We start from the raw sequence: 25,105 nt of genomic DNA on the forward strand, positions 1-25,105 counted from the left end.
TGATCGTGAGTGTACTATAGGTGAGTGTGCGCCGCCTCTCTCACCTGTGTGATCACAGACTTCGGGTCCGTCTGGTTGATCCTCAGGATCACCACGGAGACGTCGAGGGCGTCGTCGGGGCTCTGAGGCGGCCGGAGGTCCTCGTCGGGAATGAGTCGCGTCTGGCCCATGATCACGCCCACGCTGAGGCCCGGAGGCTTCTGGGACGCCACGGGCACCATCATCTGGGAGAGGAGGAGCAACATCCAGCCCACTGCACCCATCATACCCTGGAAACAACAACAACGATGTGACAGCTTGTCAAGACTGAATTGATACCAGAGACCATAACAACACGTCTTTACTCTGACAGCGTTCTGCCTGCTACCAGCAGCGCGTCAGCTACAGGGGAGACATGCTGTATGTTGAGGGGTGGGCTCAGGAGGGTGGGCGGTTCCTGTCCACACGTCAGAGTGCCCTTGAGCAAGACACTGAACCCTGAATTCCTGCCGTCATTGACTTCTGCCATGTTGTCAGTTGTTTATTGTTTGGAAACTGTCCTGGTAAAAGAATACTGAGCTGCTTAAATCGTATGTTAATTTTCGAAGGACTTTCTATAACCCGCCCGTGTGTGTTTACCAGGGATGGATTAACCAACGGGCCTACCGGGCCCAGGCCCAGGGGCCCATGAGCTCAGGGGGCCCCTGGGCCTGAGTCTCCGCGCGTGACGTCGCTGTGATTAACATTGTATTGATATGAATATGATGATATGATACGATGCGCCGTAGCCGGTATATGCTGGGCTTAAGTCATTCATGTCAGTAACAGGGCCCCAATAGTCCTACTCAGGGATGGATTACCCAACGAGCCTACCGGCACCAGGGGCCCATGAGCTCAGGGGGCCCCTGGGCCTAAGCCTCCGCGCGTGACATCGCTGTGATTAACATTGTATTGATATGAATATGATGATATGATACGATGCGCCGTAGCCGGTATATGCTGGGCTTAAGTCATTCATTTCAGTAACAGGGCCCCAATAGTCCTACTGAGGGATGGATTACCGAACGAGCCTACCGGCACCAGGGGCCCATGAGCTCAGGGGGCCCCTAAGCCAGAGCCTCTGCATGAAGTCGCTTTTATTAACTTTGTATTACTATTGATATGATGATATGACACGATGCGCCATAGCCGGTAGGCCTATATGCTAGGCTTAAGTCATTCATGTCATGGTCATATAATTCGCGTTATGTTGTCTGCTCAGCTCCGGTATCGTTGTTCCATACGGACTGTTTTGTTAGCGATGTTTAAAAAATATATTTTTCTTTTTTTCTTTTTTACATTTGTTGGTCTTTTTTTGTTTTGTTGCGGGGGGGGGGCTTGACACGTCACAAGTCACGGCCCGAGTCAAGACCGGGCCGGGGCATCTCGCCGGCGTCGGCCGGCGTCTCGCCGGCATCGCGCCTCGCCGTCATCGCGTCTCGCTGCCCCCCATGTGTATATATATATACTGTATTTAATTCCTTTTTTATTCATTTCATTTGTTTTATATTATTTCTTTTTTTCACTTTAGAATTAAGCCATTCTATGAATCGGCCAAACCTCCTTCCCAGGGGGTGTGAGGGATTCTTATGGCAGAGACACACGAGGTGAATCAAACCGACCCCCCCCCCCCCACACCTGCAGAAGGTGTAGGCGATTCTACACCCGGGAAAGTTTAGGAAATTTGCCTACAAACCCCCCCACGTGTGTGGGCAATGGCCGACACTCAGGGAGGGCAGGCAAATCCCTAGAACTTTCTCCTACTGCCTCCTACGGACTCACAGATCCGTGCCGTCTGCTAGAAATCACTAGTATTACATAGTCTGATTCGCTGGTCCGTGACGTCACAGGCGACTTCAAAGCACAGAACCAGTTAGAACTGGTGGGTTGAGTGACGTCACAATGCTCGCTTCAAAGACGTCTCTATGGTAGTTCCGATGCGATATATCTTTGGCCACAAGTCTTTGGGGGCGCTGTTTCCCCCCTGGACACGAGGCAAAGAGACCCGTATGTTCCCCTTTGAGTGAGAGACGACCAGTGTTGCCAGGTCCGCGGTTTTCCCGCGGAATTGGGCTACTTTTGAAGTGTTGCCGCTGGTTGAAGTTTTTGTCCGCTGGTTCGGTCCTCGCTCATCTGCGCGCCGGGGCGTCTCGCCGACGTCGTGTCTCGCCGCATCGCGTCTCGCCGCGTCCCGACGGCGCTCGCCGGCATCGCGTCTCGCCGGCGTCCGCCGCGTCTCGCTGCCCCATATGTATATATATATATATATATATATATATATATATATATATATATATATATATATATATATATATATATATATATATATACTGTATTTAATTCCTTTTTTATTCATTTCATTTGTTTTATATTATTTCTTTTTTTCATTTTAGAATTAAGCCATTCTGTGAATCGGCCAAACCTCCTTCCCAGGGAGGGGTGTGAGCAGGGATGGATTAACCAACGGCCTACGGGCCCAGGCCCAGGGGCCCATGAGCTCAGGGGGCCCCTGGGCCTGAGCCTCCGCGCGTGACGTCGCTGTGATTAACATTGTATTGATATGAATATGATGATATGACACGATGCGCCGTATGCCGGTATATGCTAGGCTTAAGTCATTCATGTCAGTAACAGGGCCCCAATAGTCCTACTCAGGGATGGATTACCCAACGAGACTACCGGCACCAGGGGCCCGTGAGCTCAGGGGGCCCATGAGCTCAGGGGGCCCGTGAGCTCAGGGGGCCCCTGGGCCTGAGCCTCCTCGCGTGACGTCGCTGTTATTAACATTGTATTGATATGAATATGATGATATGACACGATGCGCCGTAGCCGGTATATGCTGGGTTTAAGTCATTCATGTCAGTAACAGGGCCCCAATAGTCCTACTGAGGGATGGATTACCGAACGAGCCTACCGGCACCAGGGGCCCATGAGCTCAGGGGGCCCCTAATCCAGAGCCTCTGCGTGAAGTAGCTGTTATTAACTTTGTATTGATATGATGATATGACACGATGCGCCATAGCCGGTATATGCTAGGCTTAAGTCATTCATGTCATGGTCATATAATTCGCGTTATGTTGTCTGCTCAGCTCCGGTATCGGGTGGGGGGGGGGGGGGCCTTGACACGTCCAGGCCCAGGGGCCCGTGGTTTCTTAATCCGTCCATGGTGTTTACAATGCATGCGCTGAAGGACTTCATCACGTTCATTTATCTAAAACACCCTTCTTCTCTGATGTTTCCTCTGTATTTCATGCTGGTATTTTGCATCCTACAAGAGAAGCAAGAACTCCCACTTCTTGCTATCTTTGTCTGCTTAAAAAAGTGGTTGAGTCACACCTTGTGAAACCAGTTAGAAATCGACTTTGCCGTGTTGTGGACGGAATATATTTAGGATTATCAGGATGTCAGGAGTCTTGTGTATTCTCAACATGGCTTCAGCAACGCAGTGAAGTGCTGTAAAAATGAGCTGCCGGCTTTCTCAAAGGTGGCTGGTATTTTATCTTTAATCAAAACAGTGTGACTCAAATATGTGGCCTGAATGTAATTATTAGTCTCAAAGATTACAATATAGGCAAAAACTGGAGCTGGGAGTTTACTGTCCTTTTTCTGTCCTCCACTATTAAAAAAATCACTTGATTCAGTTAAAAAAAATGTGCACCCATTAAACCTAACTTTATTTCTTTCCGCTAAAGCGCTAATCTGGCTTCATGAGACGCCCTAAATCTCTCTTCCACTGTCTGCCTTTATTTGCACATAATCTATGCCTGTGGGCAACGTTCAAAGCAAAGTGTCGGCTATTAATGGATAAAATAACCCTGAAATAAATGTCATCCGATGTCCCCCAGTCGTATGAGGGAAAACATTCCGGATCGCCGAGGGCGCTCCGACGTCTCCGCAATCCATTACATGTACCGAGATGAAAAACAACATCTCTTTTCAAACTCCCGTATCCGAACCCAAACACATTCCAGTCGGATGCAGAGAGGACCTCAAGCTCGTGGACCCACGTCGGGCTTTCTCCGCGTTACCGTTTCCCACTGTGCGGTGAGCAGAGCTGAGAGAGGCAGAAGAGGGGAGGGAATGCAGCGTGGAGCACCTCGGGGCTGAGTGAGAGCTAATGAAACCACGACGCGAACGCCACGCAGCATCTCGGACAATTTATTGCACCACCGCAGTCCAGCAGAGCTGAAAAACACCCCGGGAGGGCCGAAACGCCACGTCCACATCAGTGACCCACCGTCTCCGTTTCTCTTCATCCTTGCCCAACTTGTATGCTCATCGTCTATATTTATTCATTTTTCTCGGAATAAATTGTTTTCTTCTTCTTCCTCCAATTCTGCCAATCTGTCTTTCCGGCTGGCTTGGTGTGTATATCTGATCCATGTCACCTCACACCCGGTCTAATCAGGCCAGTTAGGCAAGTCAGTGCTCTCCCAGCTCGCGCCCACAGACTAGCCTGCAGCTCCTGCAGCACTTAGCATACGCCGCGAAATCACACACCGCTACACTCCTATCGCGAGAAATCAGCGTCAGCGTCAGCGCCAACCGACGGGACGAGATCACACCGACTTTCCCCCGGAGTTAGCGCCGGAGCTAACGAGCTAACGCTAGTACAAGTCGAAAAACACTTCAGGGTCCCCCGTTGTCTTGTTGGATTTGCATTTTGTGCTTTAAAATCACATCCGCTGACTCCTGGAGGATCAGCTTCCAAAAGGGATGTCATGAGGGGTAACGGTTTCCCTCTGCGTTAGCATATATGCTAATTTCTCTGGAAAATGAAAGATTTTTAATAATGTACCATCCAGTGGCGTAATTCTCTAGCATGCTGCCAACACTAAAGGCGGTTGGCTCTTTTAATGGTGGAGGAGTATCCGATGGCTGACGTACTGCGCTAAGACAGAGGAAGCTTTTGTTTGTGCTCATCCAAACACGTTTTCCTAGATTGTACAAATGTGCCTCTAAGCAGTAAATTAGTCGAAAGTTAAATCTCGATTTGTGAAAACGATGCGTGTCAAAGCCGGAAAACCACACGCCCGTGTGCTCAGAAGGAAGCTGGCATTGAGAGGCCCTGAAGCTGCTCCAGTGACAATGAATCAGAGAGCGTCTGTGAGTGATTCTCCTTGGATGTAAGCACATCTTTTGGTTCACCAATGTTAACCCCAACTCCTTTTAAATAAAGCTCATGTGGGTGTAATTGCTTAAACCCGTCGGTCCGCAATTCCATTCCTTCATTCGTCGCCAATGAAGCCGCTCTTCATTGGTGACAACACAAATTAGGCGCGCGGTTGTGTGGGCCGTGTGTCCCCAAATTATCTTAAAGAGATACTCCCCCCCCCCCCCTAAATGTGTCTGTTGAAAAGCAAACACTCAAGTGGGGATGGAGGTGAAGCTGTACAAGGAAATGAATTAACTCATTTTCACTGGGGATTAAAACGCATCAAAACACTGAAACATGTCAAACTTCCACTCCTACTTTCCGCTGTCCTCTCTTAATTTAATCTCTCGTATTAAAACACGTTCCCGTCCCTCGCTTCCCAAGATGGTGTTTGTGTGGAGTAACGCTGTAAGGCTCCGATTGTTACATCCATCATGCAAAGCCTTTTGTTTACGAAGAGTTCCCAAAAAGTACCTTCACGTGACGACCATGTGTGGCCAATCTGATACTGCAGTTTAGTTCAATTCATCTCATTGTTTAAACTAATTAACTTCCTCCAGTAATGATCTCGGAATTACACAATTGGCTCTTTGGATGCAGTTCAATAGAAAAGCGTCGGCCGTGTTAAATAAGCTTCTGTAGAGGGATCAGCAGACGTGAAGATTAGATGTTTATATCAACTATTTAACCGGTTAAAACACCAGATACCTGTATGTTCATATGTTGCCGCCCTTCATCACATTGCGGTGCCTCAACAATGATGCTGGCTCAGAGAGCACATAGAAGCTGACCCTCCGAAATCTAGTTCACTTTATTTGCTTTATTGTGAGTTTCTCGAGCAAGAGAAAGGATCGTAAACTTTAACATTCACTTTTTACTTTCAAGATTATGCCAATTGAATTAAGGATAATGTCATATGATGATAATTTTTGGTGTTCAGCTGCCAATGATGCCAAAATGATGACTTGCTACCCCATTTCTACCAGAATGTCTAATAGTTTCCCCATCATCAAATTTTGTTGTTTTTTCAATCATGTTTGTTCATCTCCATAAAACCCAGTTCCACACCGAGTGTCTGGGCCAGATTTATGTCCATATTTGCGCTCTCGATCGACATGAAATTAGCGTCTGATTTAATAAAGCAGTAGCTAATGATTAGAAACTGGGACTTTCTTTCAGTTGCATCCTGCATATCAACGACATCTCCAAAGACGCCGCTCAGGGTTACGACGGAGTAATAAACCATGTCATAAGCCAAGAAAAATGTGTTGATGCTGAATCCCCATTAAAAGAAACCATCTCCAAAACCATTTACATCCTTGATTAAACTTTAACCGAGAACATCATTCGTGTCGCTGCCAACGCAGAGCACGTCATTAACGGGGCAATGCGTGATATGGCCGGGATGTTTGTTCAAAAGATGAAGAAATGAACTCACATCAACACAATTTGCTCGTGGCAAAATAACCTTTTTGTCAAAATACAGGGTTTTTTTCTGTTCCTGCCACTTTGGATATCAAAGCGTGCGTGGATGGTAGAGCCCCCAGTGGGGGAGGTCTTCCTGCTTCTATGTGGTCATGATAAAACCGAGCAAAGCAAGCTATTAGATTAGATTAGATAGATTAGATGATCCTTTATTAGTCCCACAGTGGGGACATTTCAGGACCACAGCAGCGGTGCACATCACATATCACATCGGGGCAGCTGTAGCTCAGTGGGGTAAGGGGGTCGTCCTTCAACCCCGAGGTCGTCGGTTCGATCCCCGCTCTCCCCATTAGTTGCAAGTCGAAGTGCCCTTGAGCAAGGCACTGAACCCCCAGTTGCTCCCCGGGCACATCACTGCAACCCACTGCTCCTTAATAACTAATAATTAAATGCAGAGAATACATTTCGTTGCCTCTGCACCTGTACTCTGTGCGATGACAATAGATTCAATCCAATAGAAAAATAATAGAATATAAAAACAAAACACAATAACAATACTAATACTAAAATACTAAATATAGAGAGGAAAAATAAAGTGCTGAGTTTGCCAAGATCTCCAGCGATCTACTGCAGTTTGTTGTACATGTATATAAATATTGTAAAACATCAAATATAGCCCATTGCCACAAGATTATAAGACAACAGCGATTTATTGTAGCCGTCTCTCAGAGATTCAGCATTTGGAACAATTTGCATTATGTTTTCTTGCAGAGCTTGACCCATGATTAATGTATTCATTGTGGTTCTATGGACTCAGTAGTCGAGGTGTAGGCGTAGAGGTGAAATTCATGATAACATATAAAATGCCTTTAAAAAAATACGTGCCAGCACAACTCCATGTCAAGTGTGCAATCACCCCAATGTATTATCTAAGAGGATGTTTGAGTTCAGGTTAAATAAAAATAACTCTTCACCCGCTTTGGTGCAATAAAGTGTTTCTTTAGAACTGAAATACTTTTCTTTTCCAAGAAGCTCCCACTCTCATTTCTAAATAATTCACTGTAGCTCTCCTACACAAATTTCTGCTGTCATGGTGATTTTCTGCAGAACGCAGGTTTAGTACATTTTTCATCTCTCCCACCACACCTTTAATATACAATTCAAAACGCTGCTACTGTATCGCAAAGGCAAATAATGTCCCCGAGTAAAAAGCAACCCTAGAATACAGCGGGTGAGCCGTCAATAAATGCACCAGAATGTGCAGTCAGACATTTTTATTAAATCTCCCCCATGTTTTGTGTGCAATGCTCTATTTGGAGCTGCTAAATGCATTTGCATGAATAAGAGACACACTTCAGCGATTGCACGCGAGCTACGTCTCCGACGACGGGCGGACCGAACCGCGGTGCATCTGTCTGATGAATAACATGCACACGTCGGTTCAGTCGTGGCTGACTTTGTCAACGTTGTCAAGTTACATTGTTTAGCAGTCGTGTCCTAAGTAGCTAGTAGTAGTAATGTGTGTTTGACTCTCATGCAAATGCATGATCTCACAGACATATAGCATATGGGAAATATCCAATCGATAAATTATGTGAGAAAAAATTATGTTTTTTTAACTCACTTTTAGGGTTAGGGTTTTCAACAACATAACAATATGTATTTTCATACAGTCACTTTCATTGTCAATTTTCCAGTTGTATGTCTTGGTACACATGATATTCACATTCTAACCCTAACACACAAAGAACAACACACTGCTAAATGGTGCTCACTCCAAGAAAGAAAGAAATTCAAAAGAAGAGGGGAACTAAGGATAATAATGAATAGATTGCATTAAAAATAACAAAATAAATAAAATTTAAAAAAATTAAAAATTAAAAATAAAATTAAAAAAAATGTAAATAAAATAAATAAAATAAATAAAATAAATAAAATAAATAAAATAAAATAAATACAAATGTTCCACTCCTGAGTGTAGTATTGTATGTGCTATATATGCTTTCCAGAGAGGATTGTGTATGACGTGTATGTGCACAGAGAGTTAACGAGAGCAACATACCAATAACAATCAGTGTGGTAATATTGCTGCGCAGAGGACCCCATCGTTTAGTAAAGATAAGCTTCTGGAACCTTAATGAATTTGTGATTCTTTATGAATATGGGATGTAATGTTTGAAATTATTGTTAGTAAAAAAAAAAATCTGACATTGTTTTGTTTTTCAGATCCATTCATTGATTACCAATAAGTAAGAGCGTTAAGAAAAAGGGGAAGTTGAGGAAGAGGTTTGCTTTCCCAACTCTCATTTTAGAGGAGAGCAATTCATTCTCCTGTTGGTTGAGAAGATACATAATGTGCAAAAGTTAAAAGAAGAGTGGTCCACCCACCTTTATTGTTTCTTAGTTTCATTTGGCTGCAATAGCACTGTGAGAAGCTAGCCAAGCTTGTCACATTACCAGGCAGTCTGTGCTAAGTTATGTCTCAGTAGGGTAAAAAAAAAATTAAAACACATTGCAGATGGTGGTGTGACGTCTTCAAGCACATATTGGAAATGTTTTAAAAGGTGTGGATATTTAGGACTTTTTGATACATTTCTAAAAGGATTTCAATAGTCTCATTGGATATAGTCACAAATCAAACGGTTAAAGGAAATACATGACTCTGAAAAGGTAACTTGTATTCCCTAAAAAATAAGGAGTATGGGACTTTTGTTAACCTTATGTACATGTTTATGATTTGTGACGGCCTCCTGAGAGTTAAAGCGAAAGATCTTTGGAAGACAACTGAATGAAATGTTGCGGAAATAGGATGTTTGTACCGACTACGCTTATTTGTGGTTTTAGGGTTTATGAATTATAATTTGCAATTCAACTTTGGAACAAGGTTTTTTTTTCAATGTGAGGTTCAGAGAGACAGGTTCTGGAGAGAATGTCTAGCAGACAAGTACATATGACAGACATTGTAAAATGACTTTTTTCTAAGGAATATTCTGCAGTATGTAGTTGTGATTTTAATAACACATTGGTTTGAAATGTATTTTTTCTAAATTGACTAACATTTTGACCAAAACAAATGTTTTCATAAGTCTTCTCCAAGCTTCTTTTCGCAACATATTATTCACAAGCTCGAATAAATCAATACATATAGTTGATTATGATCCTTTTGTTGTTATGACCTCCAATTAACATTAGATTTATTTTATATATATAACATATATATATATAGAACATATATTTTAAACAGATTTAAAACAAATCAAATACAAATGGTGATCTGTCCTCACTCTGGTATGAAACTTTTGTGATATTGAGAAACATCAGATACGATAAGTCTGATCGGCCAATCAATAACTGATATCCACAGAGGGGGTGTGGCTGTCCTCGCTCCCAGCTCTGCTCATTTAAGCACACCTGCCTACAATCAGCTCATCAGCTCTCCTGGCTCCTGCTCTGCACACACCTGCCAGCAATCTACTCATCAACTCCGCACAGTATCAACTGCAGGCTCTCCTCCCCGTTCTTGCCAGGTCGTCGTCTCAGTCGTTACCGTGAGAACAATTCCCCGAGTTATTTTTGGGGGCCTGTGATTAACGCTTGTTTGCCTGTGTCCCAGGATCATTTGCCTCCCTGACAACTCGCCAATGCCACTTACCAGTCCACTTCTCTGCTCTGTGGTCTCGCAATAAATCCTATTCAACTTGCCCGACCTCTCGTCAGTGTCCCATTTAAGTTTTAAAACACACGTGACCAATGAGAACTTTTGAAGCGTGATTATGAACGATGACATCATCTTCCTCCATAGCTCGCCAACGAGCTAAACTCGTGAAAACTATCGACAGAAACTAGCGATACGAGTGCGCTTACAGAACTGGGTTTTTAAATCACGATGTTTGTTCAATGACGCTGGTGGGAACCGCCAGTGTTGGCCAAGGTGCCTAAAAAAATGCACATTGAAAATGTAGATGTTTATGTTAGTTTGCGACTTTAATTGAATTTCTAAACATTTCCAAATCCCCCGCATCCCATTGTATGAACATGTGTAGAACAAGTCCCGCAATTTGGATGGATTTATTGATCCAGTGTTGTTATGCTTTGCTGTTAATCCCTTCCAAAAAACAACATGAAACACCAGCTTCAAGTAGCACAAACCATCTGGTTAGAGGCTTAAAGCTGTCGTCCTGTTGGCAGGTGTCAGTTATCGCAGCTTCACAGGCTTCACGAGAAGGACGAGCACGTCATATTTAATTAAACATAGGATTTTAGATGGAAGTGCCCCCAGCTACTTATTTAAGAAACAAGTCTTCGCCTGATATAATTGGGATTAAATGTTCTGGAATCGTGTTCTATGGCTTGTTGGTGTCAATAGTCAATTTTTGTTTGTTTGTATGTCAGACATTAAATGTTATCATGAGGGGAGACACCCCAGGTGAATAGGGTAACACAGTTTAATTAATAGATCCCAGCATGACATTTACCCAGTTCATTAATTACATTAGGGCAGGTTTTTTTGAATGAAATATCCTTTTTTTTGTTTAAAGTTATGTTTAAATATGTAAATTGGGCATCATCTGATAATTTTTTTAAAGTTATGTTTAAATATTTAAATTAGGCATCATTTTATTAAATATGTGCTAAAGTGCATTAACAAATCTGAACATAAAGCCAGGTTCAAAATAATTGTTCCTTTTGGTTAACAGAGGGAATTATTTTTCCACAAGTCTTTAAGTGCGACTGAAGTGGAGATTTTTGGCTTGAGAAAAAAGGTCTTGAGATTAAAAGATTAATGCATTCAAATTTCATGGATTTTGAAAGACACTAAAGATGAATAGAGTAATAAAAAACAACAACAGTGTATTACTTCCACTTATACAGTTCCTTTTTTAATTACAAGTTTCCCGAACCGAGACTATTTCTAATGCAAACTTTGGGTGAATTTAGGAAAAATCTGATGACACAAATGGACAAAGTGAAGTAAAGTAAACACCTACATCTGTATTTTAGGCTTTTTCTTATGTTTATGAAAGCAGCGTGTTGTCTTTCTCCCTTATGGAGATTGCTCAACTGTGAAAGCACCGATGAATGGAAACATGTCCAGGACAAAGATCGTCAATAAACCAAATACCAAAACAGTTTGATATGAAACAAATGACTCGCTGCACTTTAGCAAACATATTTTGCCATATCAAACGAGAACAAAGCACACTTGTTTTGTTTCATTTGAAGGCACAACAACAGTTAGATATGGAAATTTAAGCAAATAGGGACAACATGGTCCCTAATAACCTTTTTAACTCCACTCCAGCGACAACAAAACAACCAAATAATAGTATTGGTTTCATTTTAAAGCAATTGCAGTACACCCTCTCTGAACACTGCTTTAATACAGGTGAACTTACAAATATTATACTTAAATATGCTTTTGCTGACCTGGGAGCAGCACGGTTTATATCTGCCAGAGACGTGCCGTGTGCATCATTATCCACCCACCCGGTTTGGTGTCTTTATTCGACAGCGGAAGAAGACGGAAAGGTCTCGTTTGAAATATCACATTTTCTATGTGTTTAACGTCGATGGAAGTTCCAAGCGCCCGAGCTTGTACTCAATAAAATAAAATAAAACTCCCTGCTACACGTAGTCTTCTAACATTTCAGCAATGGGGACAAATGTGTGTGCATATTTCTATTTTTGTGATGCTCGTGTGGAATCGGGGGGGAAGAAATGTCCACCAGAGTTCTGTCATTCATATTTCATCGGTAATACATCGGAATAAACGAGGACAACGCCAAACAGAAAGGACGCACACTCCCTCGCTCACCGGGGAACAGACCGCCTCGTGTGTTTTTGTAACCGTGTTTGTCTGAATGTCTTCCGCTGTGCCGTTTGACTTTCGGGTTATTGTTTGTTTTTTTATGCAGCGGGACGCGAAGCGAGAGAAAGACGCAACTAAAGGGCAAAGAGGTGAGGAGGGTTGGGGCAGGAAAATGAAGTTGAGGTGAGGACGTGTTTAGTCGTGCATGCAGGACAGAAACGACCTTGGATAGATGGAGGTGTAGTTTGATAAGCTCTATTAGATTTTATATCATAATTGCACTCGATTGAGGATGTGAACATTTTAATGTATAATAATGATTTAACCTCACAGCAAAAGAGCTTGCCTTGGCAAAGTACATGATTATAATCAACCAGATAGCAAGTCAGAGAATTATTTGCACAGGTCGGGAGGAATTGTTTGATAATGTGACAAAAACTGTACGTTTCTAGGCGTAGCTGACCCCAAACGGTACGAACACCAGGGCCACAGGAGCAGAGCCCGGTGAGATGAGCTAAGACTGAGCCGCCCTTATAAATATACGATGGGATTTCTTTTCCAGCTCTCAATTATTCAAAAGACCTGAAGCATTAAAATGACACATGATGGTTGTAGACAATCATCGGTAAGACTTGTTAGACGACCTCATGTAATGACGGAATAAATTCTCCTTTTTAATCTTTTAATTTTTAACCAAAAACTGAGTTTTAATGCATGACAAGTGCACCGCTCTCCAACAATCTATTATTGATAAAAGTGAAGATATATATATTAATCCACCAAATGTATTCTAAAGACTACATATTGCTTTAATCAAAATGATGAAATAAAAGTACAGATATTACATTTTTATTCTGAGCCATATGTGGGAATAACTGGGCTGGTACACATAGATGTATGCAAAGATTATTTTTACCTTTTCATGAATAAACATTGTTCCTTTCCCTTTCATGTTTTTCTGCTGAAGCCGCTCACACATGCACAATATCTGTCGGTCTTGTGTTGGAAAAAGCGCCCGAATCTCTTTTCTGTGAAAGTCACGACAGCAATCTTATTAAGTTGGACTTTTATTAACAAGCCCACAGCAGCAGAAGGTTCAACAGGCATCATGCTCTCAGCTCCTCTCACTTAGTTATTATCCGTTATGCACAAAAGGGAACATTATATTGAATAAAATACTAAATATTGTGAATGAGACCATTTGAAACGAGGGGAGAATGTGTTAGATTAGTCTATAATAAATAACTCTGCGCCTGTTTTGCTTATACATTAAATGTTATCCATATGTCCCCACTAGAGAGCTGCTTGTGGTTCCTAGAGTCGTAAAAAGTAGGATGGGAGCCAAAACCTTCAGGTATCAGGCTCCTCTTTTATGGAACCAGATTCCACCTTCAGTCCGGGAGGCAGACACAGTCACCTCATGTAGACTGAAGACTTTCCTCTTTAATAGTCTTATAGTTATAGAGCTGAATCAGGTTCACCTGGTCCCGCCCCTAGAGATGCTGCTGTAGGCTGATAGGCTGCTGGGGGACGTTTTAGGATGCACTGAGCACCTCTCTCCTCTTCTCTCTCTACTTATGGATGAATTCTCATCTCTCCATCACACATTACTAACTCTGCTTCCTCCACGGAGTCTTTGCTTTTGGATAGAATCATCTTTTTAAATGGAGTTTAATTAAATAGATGACAAATACTTAAACATCGTTATGCAAAAATCCAATATGGCATCATTCTGCTCAATGATTTTAATTACTGCCTAAGAAATGCCGACATCTAAGTTGACAGTAGGAAAATGTATATTATCTAGAGGAGTGATTCACAAAGTGGGGTCTGGGGACCACCCGGGGGGCCGTGGCAGTCTGTCAGGGGTCCGCTAAATAATACGCTATTAATCATACACTTGTGCTGCATCATTAAAAATCTATAGACGGGAAACATGCGTGGCATTTACTCAACCAGATGTTTATTTTGGGCCAATAGAAACTCAGATATGATTGTGATGCACAGCAATGAGTTCAATATTTATTAAGTTGAAACACTCTAGATTCTTACTTATTATGACGACGCAGTCTTCATTTTCTGAAAGCTTTTCAGATCAATTTCTTGAAAAGAATAACTGTTGTCAATTACAATCAAATGACCCTCTGATTGAAAGTATATCATTCGTCTATATTTAAATTCCTGTTAATCAATGTGAAACAAGAGGCATTTAGGTCAAAAAGATTAAAAACACAAATGGTTCCAATGGAATAATTATGTCTCCAACACATTGTGAAACCGATGTGAAAACACATTAGGGTATTTACTGCTGAAAGGTGGGGGCGTGTGTCCCCTGTGCTCACAACTCATTAATTGCTCATTAATTAAGACATATTTAAAAATCCATCGCTGTGAGAGACGAGCGAGCGCTCCATCGCTGCTTCGGCCTCATCGCTGTTCTCTAGAAGTGACACATTTCCCATCATGTCCCTGCCGTGTTTCAATAAAGGGACATTTCGTGTAAACCCAGGACATTAGTTTAACACACGGGGGGGGGGGGGGGGGAAGCCGGCGATCGCGGTAAAGGCAACTCTTCTTCTTTCTTTTTTTAAATCGTCCATCTCTGGGTGTCTGGTTGACGTGTGTTCTTTGATGCGCCGCTTATCGCTGTTAGAAAGTGCACTTGGCAGGAGGAGACGGAGGCTTCCAATGTACCCACATCACCAGATGCCCCGTCTGGCTGAGACAGCACCCGTCACCACTGTGTGGAATGGAGCATTATTGAGTGTAATTCTGTTGTTTTCACGTTTGTCATACTTCACAATCCTGGAGTATCATGCTGTACTTTATGGGATGCAGATATTGTGTTTTTACATCAGTAAACAAACTAAACATATTGCAGGTTTCTGTTTGTTTGTTTTCTCACATAATTATCCGATCAGTTTGTTTCTCCAAGGTTAGCAGCATATCTTCAAAGAATTGGCACACGGGGGTATGAGTATACAAATCTACTCAAGCACAACTGTACCACTTAAATCTAAGACTGTGCTCAGGCGGAAACCTCCAGTTCTGAAGAGTGAAGCCAATGCTGAAGTGCCTTAAACGTGCTTTCTGCCTAATGGCCAGCAGGGGGCGACTCCTCTGGTTTTATAGAAGTCTATCAGAAAGTGAGTCTACTTCTCATTTGATTTATTCCCCCAGTAAACATTGTAAACATGAGTTTATGGTCTTAATCTCTAGTTGCAAGTCTTCTTTCATCCAATATGAAGTTCATTTGGTAAATTATGGTCCCATTTAGTTAATTAGACGATAAAGCAAAGTATGATTTAGGGCGTGGCTACCTCGCGATCAACAAGCTGGGACCACGGCGTCTGCGAGTTGTCGCCGTTTTCGTTTTAACATTTTTAATCAGTTTGTTTTCAGTACATGGCTTTCTTATTCCGTTTGTCTGTTATGGAAAACATACCGTAACATTTTAAAACGGGAACATTATTATGCATTTACTGTATTACAGATTAATCTAATTAAAGTATTCATATTTTTTTGGTGTAGCACTTTTCAAATCACACGCAGTACACTGTGGATAAATAACACAAACATGTTTTCGTTTTTAATCGACAGCAGAATCAATCAAAGCAGAGTCACACACTGAATTACGACCGTGAGAAGACATAAGAGCACGGAAGCCTTTTACCAAACTGATAAACGATAAAAACAGCTTAGTCCCAAACAACTCTTCCCAAAACGGGGGAACCGATATTTCACCATTTTCTCATGAACGTGCCCGCGTTCATCTGCCGATATCTATCCATGGAGGTGGGGGGAGAGAATTAGCATTTGCCCACTCGAAACACACTTGCATTAACCCGGTGGCTTCGCTCTCCGATCCCGCGGCGTGACGGTGATCGCGAGTGACAGCCAGACAACCGGCGACGACGCCGACTTAATGTTGCGGCGTCACGCGCACACCTTGAGCTCGCTCGCCACGCCGTCCACTCGCGCGAACACATGTGGCGACTTTCACCCGTCGCAGCTTGAAGCCACACACACACACACACACACACCTGGTGATGACGCGTGCGTCTGGATATTTATCATTGAGCGCATGTCGTGGTGGTGCTATTGGATGGGCCGGAGTACGTCTGGAGGAATGTTCTGCCCGCTCCATCTACCAAATTTGCATTAATTTCCTCATTTGCATGATCAGAGAATTGAACGTGACACTTAAAGACGCTTAACAAGATGCACACGCCGGCCGTAAAAGCTTTTCTCCAGACGCACGCATTAGGAAACAAGCGGCGGTGGAACGGCGACTAACGTTTTCTTCGAGCACTGCAAACATCCAAATGACTTGTTTGTAAAAAGTCGAGATGAGCCATATCACAGAATCATTTGATGCCATGCATGTGCGCGGGGGGGGGGGGGGGCAACAGGAAGTCAGCCGGCTCTTCCACAGGAAGTCTCTAATGGGGCATGCAGCAGGCAGAACAAAGCTCTTTCTTTTTTTTTTTTACCTGAAAAGTCAAAAATCACTTTTGTTTGCGTGCTGCGACTGGCGGCTTTTATGACGTCAAATTAAAATCAATGTTTCATAACAAGCTGTATCTGAAAACACACACAGAGCAGGGGGCCCATTTACACTGAAGCTACTGAACTGCCTAATAGCCAACGTTGAGCATGTGGTGACAAACACCAAACATGTTATTAACACTCTTTCAAAAAGCAGTTTAAAAAAATAAAAATGTAATTCTTTATGTATTGGAGGAACTTCTGTTTTCGCAAGAATCCCAATACGAGGAAAATAATAAAGCCATTTAACGTGTTCTGAGGCAGGATGGCGAAATTCCTGATAGACGTAACGTTATTGGCACAGTTAGCACCGAGCCAGGCGTTCTTTTTTAGAAATGCCGCTGCTGGCTTATCAAGAGAATTACAATTAGCATTACGATGACTATTCTTTTTCGGGCCTCTTATAGAAACACAATGATGGCGCCACAGCGCAGGTTATTGTGCAGCTGCATTGTACCATTGTTTCGATAAGTCTGACCCTGCATGCGTTATCACCTCCGGGATAATAACATCTGATTCATTGTTTAAAAAAAATGTAAAGGTAAAATATTGAGCTCTCTGGGCCTCAACATATTTAAAACATGAATTTTAGTGGAAATGAAGAATGATCCCCGTTGAGAAGCGATAAAATGGTGAAATTGTACCGAAACATTTACACCACTGATCTGTTCCTCGTAAACCGTGGGAAACTGAATCCAATTGGATTTAAAATACTAAAGAACGTCTTATCGAGGAACATTTGATATCAGTTTGAGCCCAAATCTGGTCTCCGTGAAAGCATAAAATTGGAATGTGGGCCTTGGGTGTGAAGTTAAATGACGAGGCCAGACTGGCGACTCCCCCTAAGCCTCGTTTGAAGCTCGGAAAATGCCTGACAAAGTGTAGAAGTCGTCATATAAAAGGTAACAACCAAGCCTCCGAGGAAGACGGGGATATATTCCCACTTTCAAAGCCACATGTTGTGCTTCATACTAATCAAGCTAATCCAAAAGCACACTCTTCAAATAAACCCAGTGGGGGGGGGTTACAAACCAAAATGAAACATCCACCATCTTGAAAGCCTTAAGCCTCCCACTGAAAGATGAGTCCTGACATCAAAGGAGAGCACATCCAAGTGCATCTTCTTTTCTTTTAACAATGATCACTTACTATCAATAATGAGGTTATTATTTGCGTTTTTTTTAAAAAGGAACAGAAACCTTTGAAAGCCTTTACGAATCCAGATTTTTGACATTAGTAAAGGATCAAATCCCCGCCGTGGATGTAGTATAAAAGCATATTGCTGGCAGTGATCAAAGCACACTGCGGTTCCTCGCAGCTCTATGAAGCGTTTCATCGTCTGTCATAGTTTGAGTTTTGTTAGAAAACAGATGTACTATTTTGGTTGAGTCTCAGCTGTTCTTTGTGAGAGGGCTTCGTGAAGCCCGGTGTGAGCTACCTGCATGGCGCCAGTCGGAGACTAGATGTTAAACAGAGCCGAGCGTTTAGCTGCTAAACGGTCAAATGGGACCAAAACAGAGTTAACAACAACGGGCACTCGGTAGAGCGCATACCTTCGCCGCAGCCTTTTCATGACCTTGACCTTGACCTTTGACCCGATTGATCCCAAAATCGAATCAAATGGTCCCCGGATAATAACCAATCATCCCACCAAATTTCATGCGATTCGGTTTAATACTTTTTGAGTTATGCGAATAACACGCATACAAATAAATAAATACATGGCGATCAAGACATAACCTTCCGCATTCTATGCGAAGGTAAATATCAGAATATTGGACCTACATTTATGAGGTAGCATTGTGTCAATACTAATAATGTTCACAATGTGTTATGCTGCTGTCAAATGGCTATAAGGAGACTTTATTTGCCCTCATCACTAACCTTAACCAATCCATTGTAGTGAGGAGAACTTACTGATCAGTGCAAAGCATTGTGGGTTGAAAACAATATGTAATGATGATTTAATATAGAATATATACCATTCCCTTAATGAACGTACACTTATATTGCATTGAATATTTATTTTACATCTATTTTTTAATGAATGCTCATTTTAAATATATATATATTTTTTTTACATTTATTCACGGACCCCCTAGGGTGCCTTCACGTACCCCCAGGGGTACACGTGCCCCCATTTGAGAACCACTGCTCTAAAACGGCGCGCTGACAACACACGTTCTCCTTGAGCCAACCGGAGACAAGACGACGCGGTTAGCTTACGACCTTTCTGACCTCTTCACAGATGTTTGGATCTTTCCCGAACGTCGTGAGTCGTTGCGAGGCGAGCTGACCTATGGGGCGTGTTGAAGGTCTGACTCGCTGCCAATACAGCTCAATAAAGGACACAGATTACTTAACATCCCATTAACCTTTATCTCGCCATCTATTAAACAAATAATGTCATCAATAGTAGGATTCTGCTCGGCCAAATACGACCTGTGTGGACAAAGAGAATGGTGGAGAGAAGTGCTTCAATTAGAGTATTCTGCTTGATGAATAAGATCTTAAAGGCAACATTCAAGTGTCACTGAATGGCCAATATGATCCAAAAACATAATTTGTATTCTGCAACAACAAAAAACGCATTGTTTCAATGCTAAACGTGTCATAAAATAATTCAAACACTCGTATAAAGATCAAAAAGCATCTTAATCGACCCTCCAGCCGGTCCGTCCGCCTGCATTTGAGTTACGAGACGGTTTTGACGGGTTTATTGTTTAAAATAGAAACACGAAATGCTGCTTTTGAATTCATACTCGAGACGTGTCGGTGGCAGTTTCTTGGTTGCAGCTCTATTATGCGTGTCACGCCTCTAAAGCCACCCTTAAAACCACCTCTCATGTAGGATCAAGATTAGCCTGGATTCCAGCATCAAACCGATCTGCCTTTGAGACGTGAAAAACACAGATGGGAGTTTCAAGATTGATCGGAAGTAGGATTTGATTTCCATAATCCTCAAGCCTCAATGTCCCAATGTTGAGATCTCGTCCAATGCGATTACTTAGATCGTATCAGTAAAGTTTGGCTGGAACAGGATAAGACTTATCTGGAATCTTAAAGTGAAGGGAACACTTAAAGGAACATTACAGACGCACGGTGTGCAGTCACTGTGAACATTTAGTCATAAGCGCTGCTGACCCGGGGCTGTTAGTGTCCATCGCTCAGCCTGACGGGGGGCTCGCTAAACTACTCATCAATCATTACATTCAAACTAAAGAGTTGTCTCCACTCAAATGATGGAAAAAATACTGCATACTTCTGTTCTGGGGCATGTAATGATCAAATAAATCAAAAATATATATAGAGCATCATTGCAAAAAAACAACACCCACTCTACTTAATTCTAAAAATATCGGTTCAGAAACCTGTATTAGTCAAACTCTACTTTCTACCACCGCGGCTCACTAACTCGTTTAATGAGACCACCAACTGTGTTTTGATTTAAATGATTAAACGGAGCACATTCTTCAGAGGCTTTTGGGTTATTAACTTGTGTCAGAAACTGCACTATCACACATCAATATCCAGAAGATCCGCGGGGGGGTCGAATGACTCATCATCATTCATGTGTCACTCCGCCCGGCTCACTGTCACTTGTGAGGAGCAGGGAAATGGAAACGCTCGCCATCATCCTCACGTGAGCGCTATTGGATCTCTGAAACTGGGAGGGGGCGGGGCATCCCTTTTTTTTTTTTTTACATTCTTCTAATGCTGCGTTCACACCAAAAATGAGTAGATCCCGTGCAAAGTCAATGTGCAGACGCGAATGGTTGCCATCGACGCAGATTTACGCCGGATGGCGCGAATGCCGAGAAAAATTTGTCTCGAGTTGAAATATTTCAACTTTGGCGAAAAATTTCCGTCGCGAAAGCCAATCGGCGTTGAGATGCTCTGCCGTCGGTGAATCTAACTGGTCCTGCTCTAGTAGCGCTGACAGCGGCAGTCATTCAGACGTAGTCACCGAGCTGTGTGATGTCATGTATGAATAAATATATATATATGATATTAATGTTATGAACCCGAACACGAGGGCGTTAGATGTTCCGACGTCTGTGGGATGTCCTCAACAAGTATGAAGCAGAACTCGTGGTTATTTCTTCCGTGGTGGATGGAGGAAATGATAACCGTTTCCACGGAGCAAAGCCACAGAGATAAGCCCCGCCCCCTCCAGGGCGAGAATGAAGCGAGTGACGAGATAAGCCACACGTAGTCGAGCGAGTATTCGCAACGCTTTTTGGTGTGAACGCAGCAGACAAGTAGATGTGTCAAATATGTGTTGCAGAGGGTTTTTCGGGACAAGATAATCTGGCGGCGCGGGCGACGCGGCAGGTTTAATCGACTTTAAAAGAAAAGCACTACCTCTGCAGACGACAGCTGAAGCTAAAGGCCACGCCGGAGGCTCGATTGGCTGTTAATGTTCTCGGGCAGAGCCACATCACAAGTAAACCTGATTTTCTCACATGCAGTCTATCAACTTCAGTGGATAGTGAGATCCAAACCGAAAAAACTTTGCAGAGAAGGAGATTACTCGCTGCAGCTCTTATCTGCGGATGTGTCAATCCGCCCTTCAGGACAAACACGGCGACAACGCAGGGCAGCAAGGTGCATATTCCACCCACAGGTTCTTTGGCTTTTTAAAATGTGTATTACCGTCTTCTATATAATTATTCTTCATAAGCTCGAGGTTGCAATCTTATGTAAATACACCTACCTAAAATCGTCTATGTTCATGGAAAACGGAGGAGGAGAAAAGAAAAGGGAGAGGATTTGCAGCTGGGTTTATTCTACAATCTATTCTTGTTTTAACTGAAATGTGACAAACATCACGTCTAGGACCCACACAATAACGTGGAAGACATCCAGATGTCGATAAGCGACCATTTGAGGCTATAACTGCAATTCATGAAGAAGAAAAAACATGCAGCTGTCATGAAAAGAAAGATTTCTGCATAAATGCTCTCTGAACCGTTCTCCACTTGCAGGCATATGGAGATGTTGGGCTAATTTTGGGCTCTAGCTCTAAAAATGTCCTGCACACAATTAAAAAACCAAAACACTGAGCGCCGGATGACACACAGCAGTCTGATTGCTCACCTACTGCAGCCTGTTATCGGCAAGAAGCCCCTCTTTAAAAAATGCTCTTTTTTTGAGAAGAAAACGATAGAGAATTCTCTCTGGCAGCTGCACAAGAACTTAACGTCGACGTGACTATCGCCAGCTCCACTTAGGTGCCTTCGAAAAAAAATACTCTCAAGAGGGCCATCCTGGTAAAAGGCAGTACGACAACATGTTGAGAACGGCACATTTAAATGTGAGGGATTGGATAGCTTTAACTCGCTTCTGTTCCTGACTGCAGCGACAAGCTGCTGCGAGACGTCGAGTCCTGAACTACAGAACCTGCTTTGCCAACAGCTCAGACGTCGGTTCAACACCGTGTGATGCCGGAGCCAAAATGAGGACTCTGGGATATGGTATGCATATCGCATCACTGTGAATTTTGTTCCATTTTTTATGCTTCTGGTTTTGTTTCAGTAAGTTGGTTCGTAGCATAGATGACATACTACACCCAACTGGACAGGAAACACTCTTTGGAGTGATGACGACAGAGAGAAAGTAAATATAGAAAAGTAGCCTTTCGGTTTTAAAAGGTGTTATGACACACACACACACACACAGAATTCATCGCAGTTTCGCACAATTTTGATATTAGAGCAAACAGCTCCGACTCTTCTGCGGGTTTTTTATGCCCTACAGAGTTGATCTCCTTTTGTGTCATCCCACTATTCAAAGGAAATAGGCTACTGCTGAGGACATCCACAGCCTCTCTCTCCCCCCCCCCCAGTCTTTCACAACAGCACTATAAGTCTAGCATGGCGTAACTGATCATGTGCCTTCAATGATCGTGATACATTTACACACACACTAATTTAGCATTAAATATTATCATTGAAAAAAAAAAAAAAACCGCTCCTTTGCCATCAACGATTAGTCGGATGGCGATTTATGGGAATTAGGGCATTATATTCTGTCACGTCAGACTCCTATAGGCAGATATGTCAGACCCCCCCCTTCTGTAACATCTGTGTGTGTGTGTGTGTGTGTGTGTGTGTGTGTGTGTGTGTGTGTGTGTGTGTGTGTGTGTGTGTGTGTGTGATGGCTTCCATGTCCCTGAGAGAGGAAAAAATACACTTTGTGTCAGACTTGGCACGGGAAGCGGGAGGAAAAACGGAAAGGAGAAATGCGTTTCCACAACGTGACTGCATTCAAAGCCTGAAAAACTGTAATTTGAGATATGAATTCATTCCACGGCCCTCTCTCTCTCTTTCCCTCTCTCTCTGCCGGCCGTCGGGGTGAGAACGTGATGCAACAGCGCCGCTTAGCGTCGCTCCGCGGCTGCGCGCCCCTGCGTCGCACCTCGGGAACACGCGCACGCGCTCCTTACCTTCGGTGTCACAACGCGTCGCTGCTGCGGCGGGTTTGAGGTCGCGGAGCTTTTGCGCCTCCTTCTCCGGAGTCCGACGTGCGACGAGTGCTGACTTTGGGCGCCGTGGTGCGAGGGCCGGTGCAGGCGGCCCGCGTGGCCCGTCCGCTTGCTGGCATTCTGGTTCCTCCTCACAGCGTCGGTGAAACCAGAGGAAAAGTGTTCGAACCTGATCTGGAACACAAAGCACACAGAGGACGCTATGTGGCTCGTTGCGTTGCACACCGGCAAACAGCGCGCGCACCTGTTGAATTCAGGGTCTTGATTGGCAAAACGAAACGACGCGCGCGCACATAGGCCGACGAGTTTATTAATTAGTATAACCCGATGCAATTACAGCCCACGTGACTCGTCTGCGTGTTAACGGTTTCAATTGGATCACATACCAGCTCACGCCAAGTGCCTGTGCGCGTGTGTTTTGGGGCACGTGCACTCGCGTGTGTGTGAGCACAGGTGCGTGTATGTGTGTGCGCGCGCCTCTGTTGCGGATCACACGGGCTTATTGGATGCAAAGCTCGCGTGACGAAAACAAGTTCAATTCAAAGGGGAGAAAGACTAAATAATCTCTCTCTCTGTGAAGCGTGTGTGTGTGGAGAGAGAGAGAGCGAGAGCGAGAGCGAGAGAGAGAGAGAGAGAGAGTTAAAAACAGCCTGTGGCTTTTGGCGGATATTCCCCTCACGCTCCCCGGCGCCGGGCTCCTATGTAGGGCATGCAGCAGGTTGTGTGTCGGGGACTCGGACGAGTGGAGGAGGGGGAGACAAGACCCACCACCACCTCTGCTCCACTTCGTGGAGGAGAGTGAGTGTGCGGCATGATATAAACCCACTGAAACACCGACAGTTGCTCCCCCCACACCCCCAACACCACACTACTCATTAAGCCAACTCACCCCATTCCCGTGACACATCTCTCCAGGCGGACAGGTGGAGATGACATTGCAGCCCGTTACTCCATTCGGTTGCCCTCGGCGGGAGCAGGAATCACCAAATACTCTCCTCCGTCAAATTAATCCAACAATTCCTCCTCCATCTAGTGCGCCCCCCCCCAAAAACCACCGCCACACGGGTAAATCCACCTGTCTGCCCGCGAAGACCTCCCAATCCCGCCCCAAAAAGGCACCTCACCCACCCCCCCACCCCCCCGGGTAGATAGGTAGTATTCCTCTGGTTTAAGGTGTCACGCGCGCCGTGCGTTCAACGGGCGGAGACGGGCTGGGTAGAAGGGCAAGGCGAACCGGAGCCGTGGACGCGTGCGTGCGCGCGGGGATCAGTCACACTCTAGAAATCCAAATTAACGGTTGTTGTGGAATCTCCGGCGGCAGCCACGCGCGTTCCGCAGTGAGGGCTCGTGGACAGGTCCGCGCGCCTCCTCCTCCTCTTCCTCTCCTGTCCTTCTCCTCGCGCCGCTCGCGGATTTCTTGGGAGACTGAAGGGGGGATTCCGTCACAAATAACATCAGAACGCACACACACACACACGCGCACACACACACACATATATATTTATAGATATAGACACAGAAAAATACCCACACATGCACAATGTCCCTCTCTCCCTATTGTCTCACCCTGCTTCTCCCTCACGCGCTCTCTCTCTCTCTCTCTCTTTCTCTCTCCGCGCGCGCGAGCACCGCACTCCAAAAGCAAACAGGCGCCCTCTGGACA

General features: G+C 44.0%; 1 protein-coding gene across 1 annotated transcript in view; it reads right to left on the reverse strand.

The window, feature by feature from the left end:
• The window catches only part of grin2ab (glutamate receptor, ionotropic, N-methyl D-aspartate 2A, b), a 95,330-nt gene extending 70,915 nt beyond the window's left edge, over positions 1 to 24,415 (reverse strand). The window contains 3 exon segments of the mRNA XM_056410005.1: positions 45 to 269; positions 23,404 to 23,616; positions 24,332 to 24,415. Coding sequence (XP_056265980.1) covers positions 45 to 269; positions 23,404 to 23,616; positions 24,332 to 24,349 — 456 coding nt within the window. The 5' untranslated portion in view covers positions 24,350 to 24,415.
• Positions 24,416 to 25,105: the final 690 nt, after the last annotated feature.

Source organism: Pseudoliparis swirei, chromosome 24, assembly GCF_029220125.1.
Source record: "Pseudoliparis swirei isolate HS2019 ecotype Mariana Trench chromosome 24, NWPU_hadal_v1, whole genome shotgun sequence".
NCBI classification, from domain to species: Eukaryota; Metazoa; Chordata; class Actinopteri; order Perciformes; family Liparidae; genus Pseudoliparis; species Pseudoliparis swirei.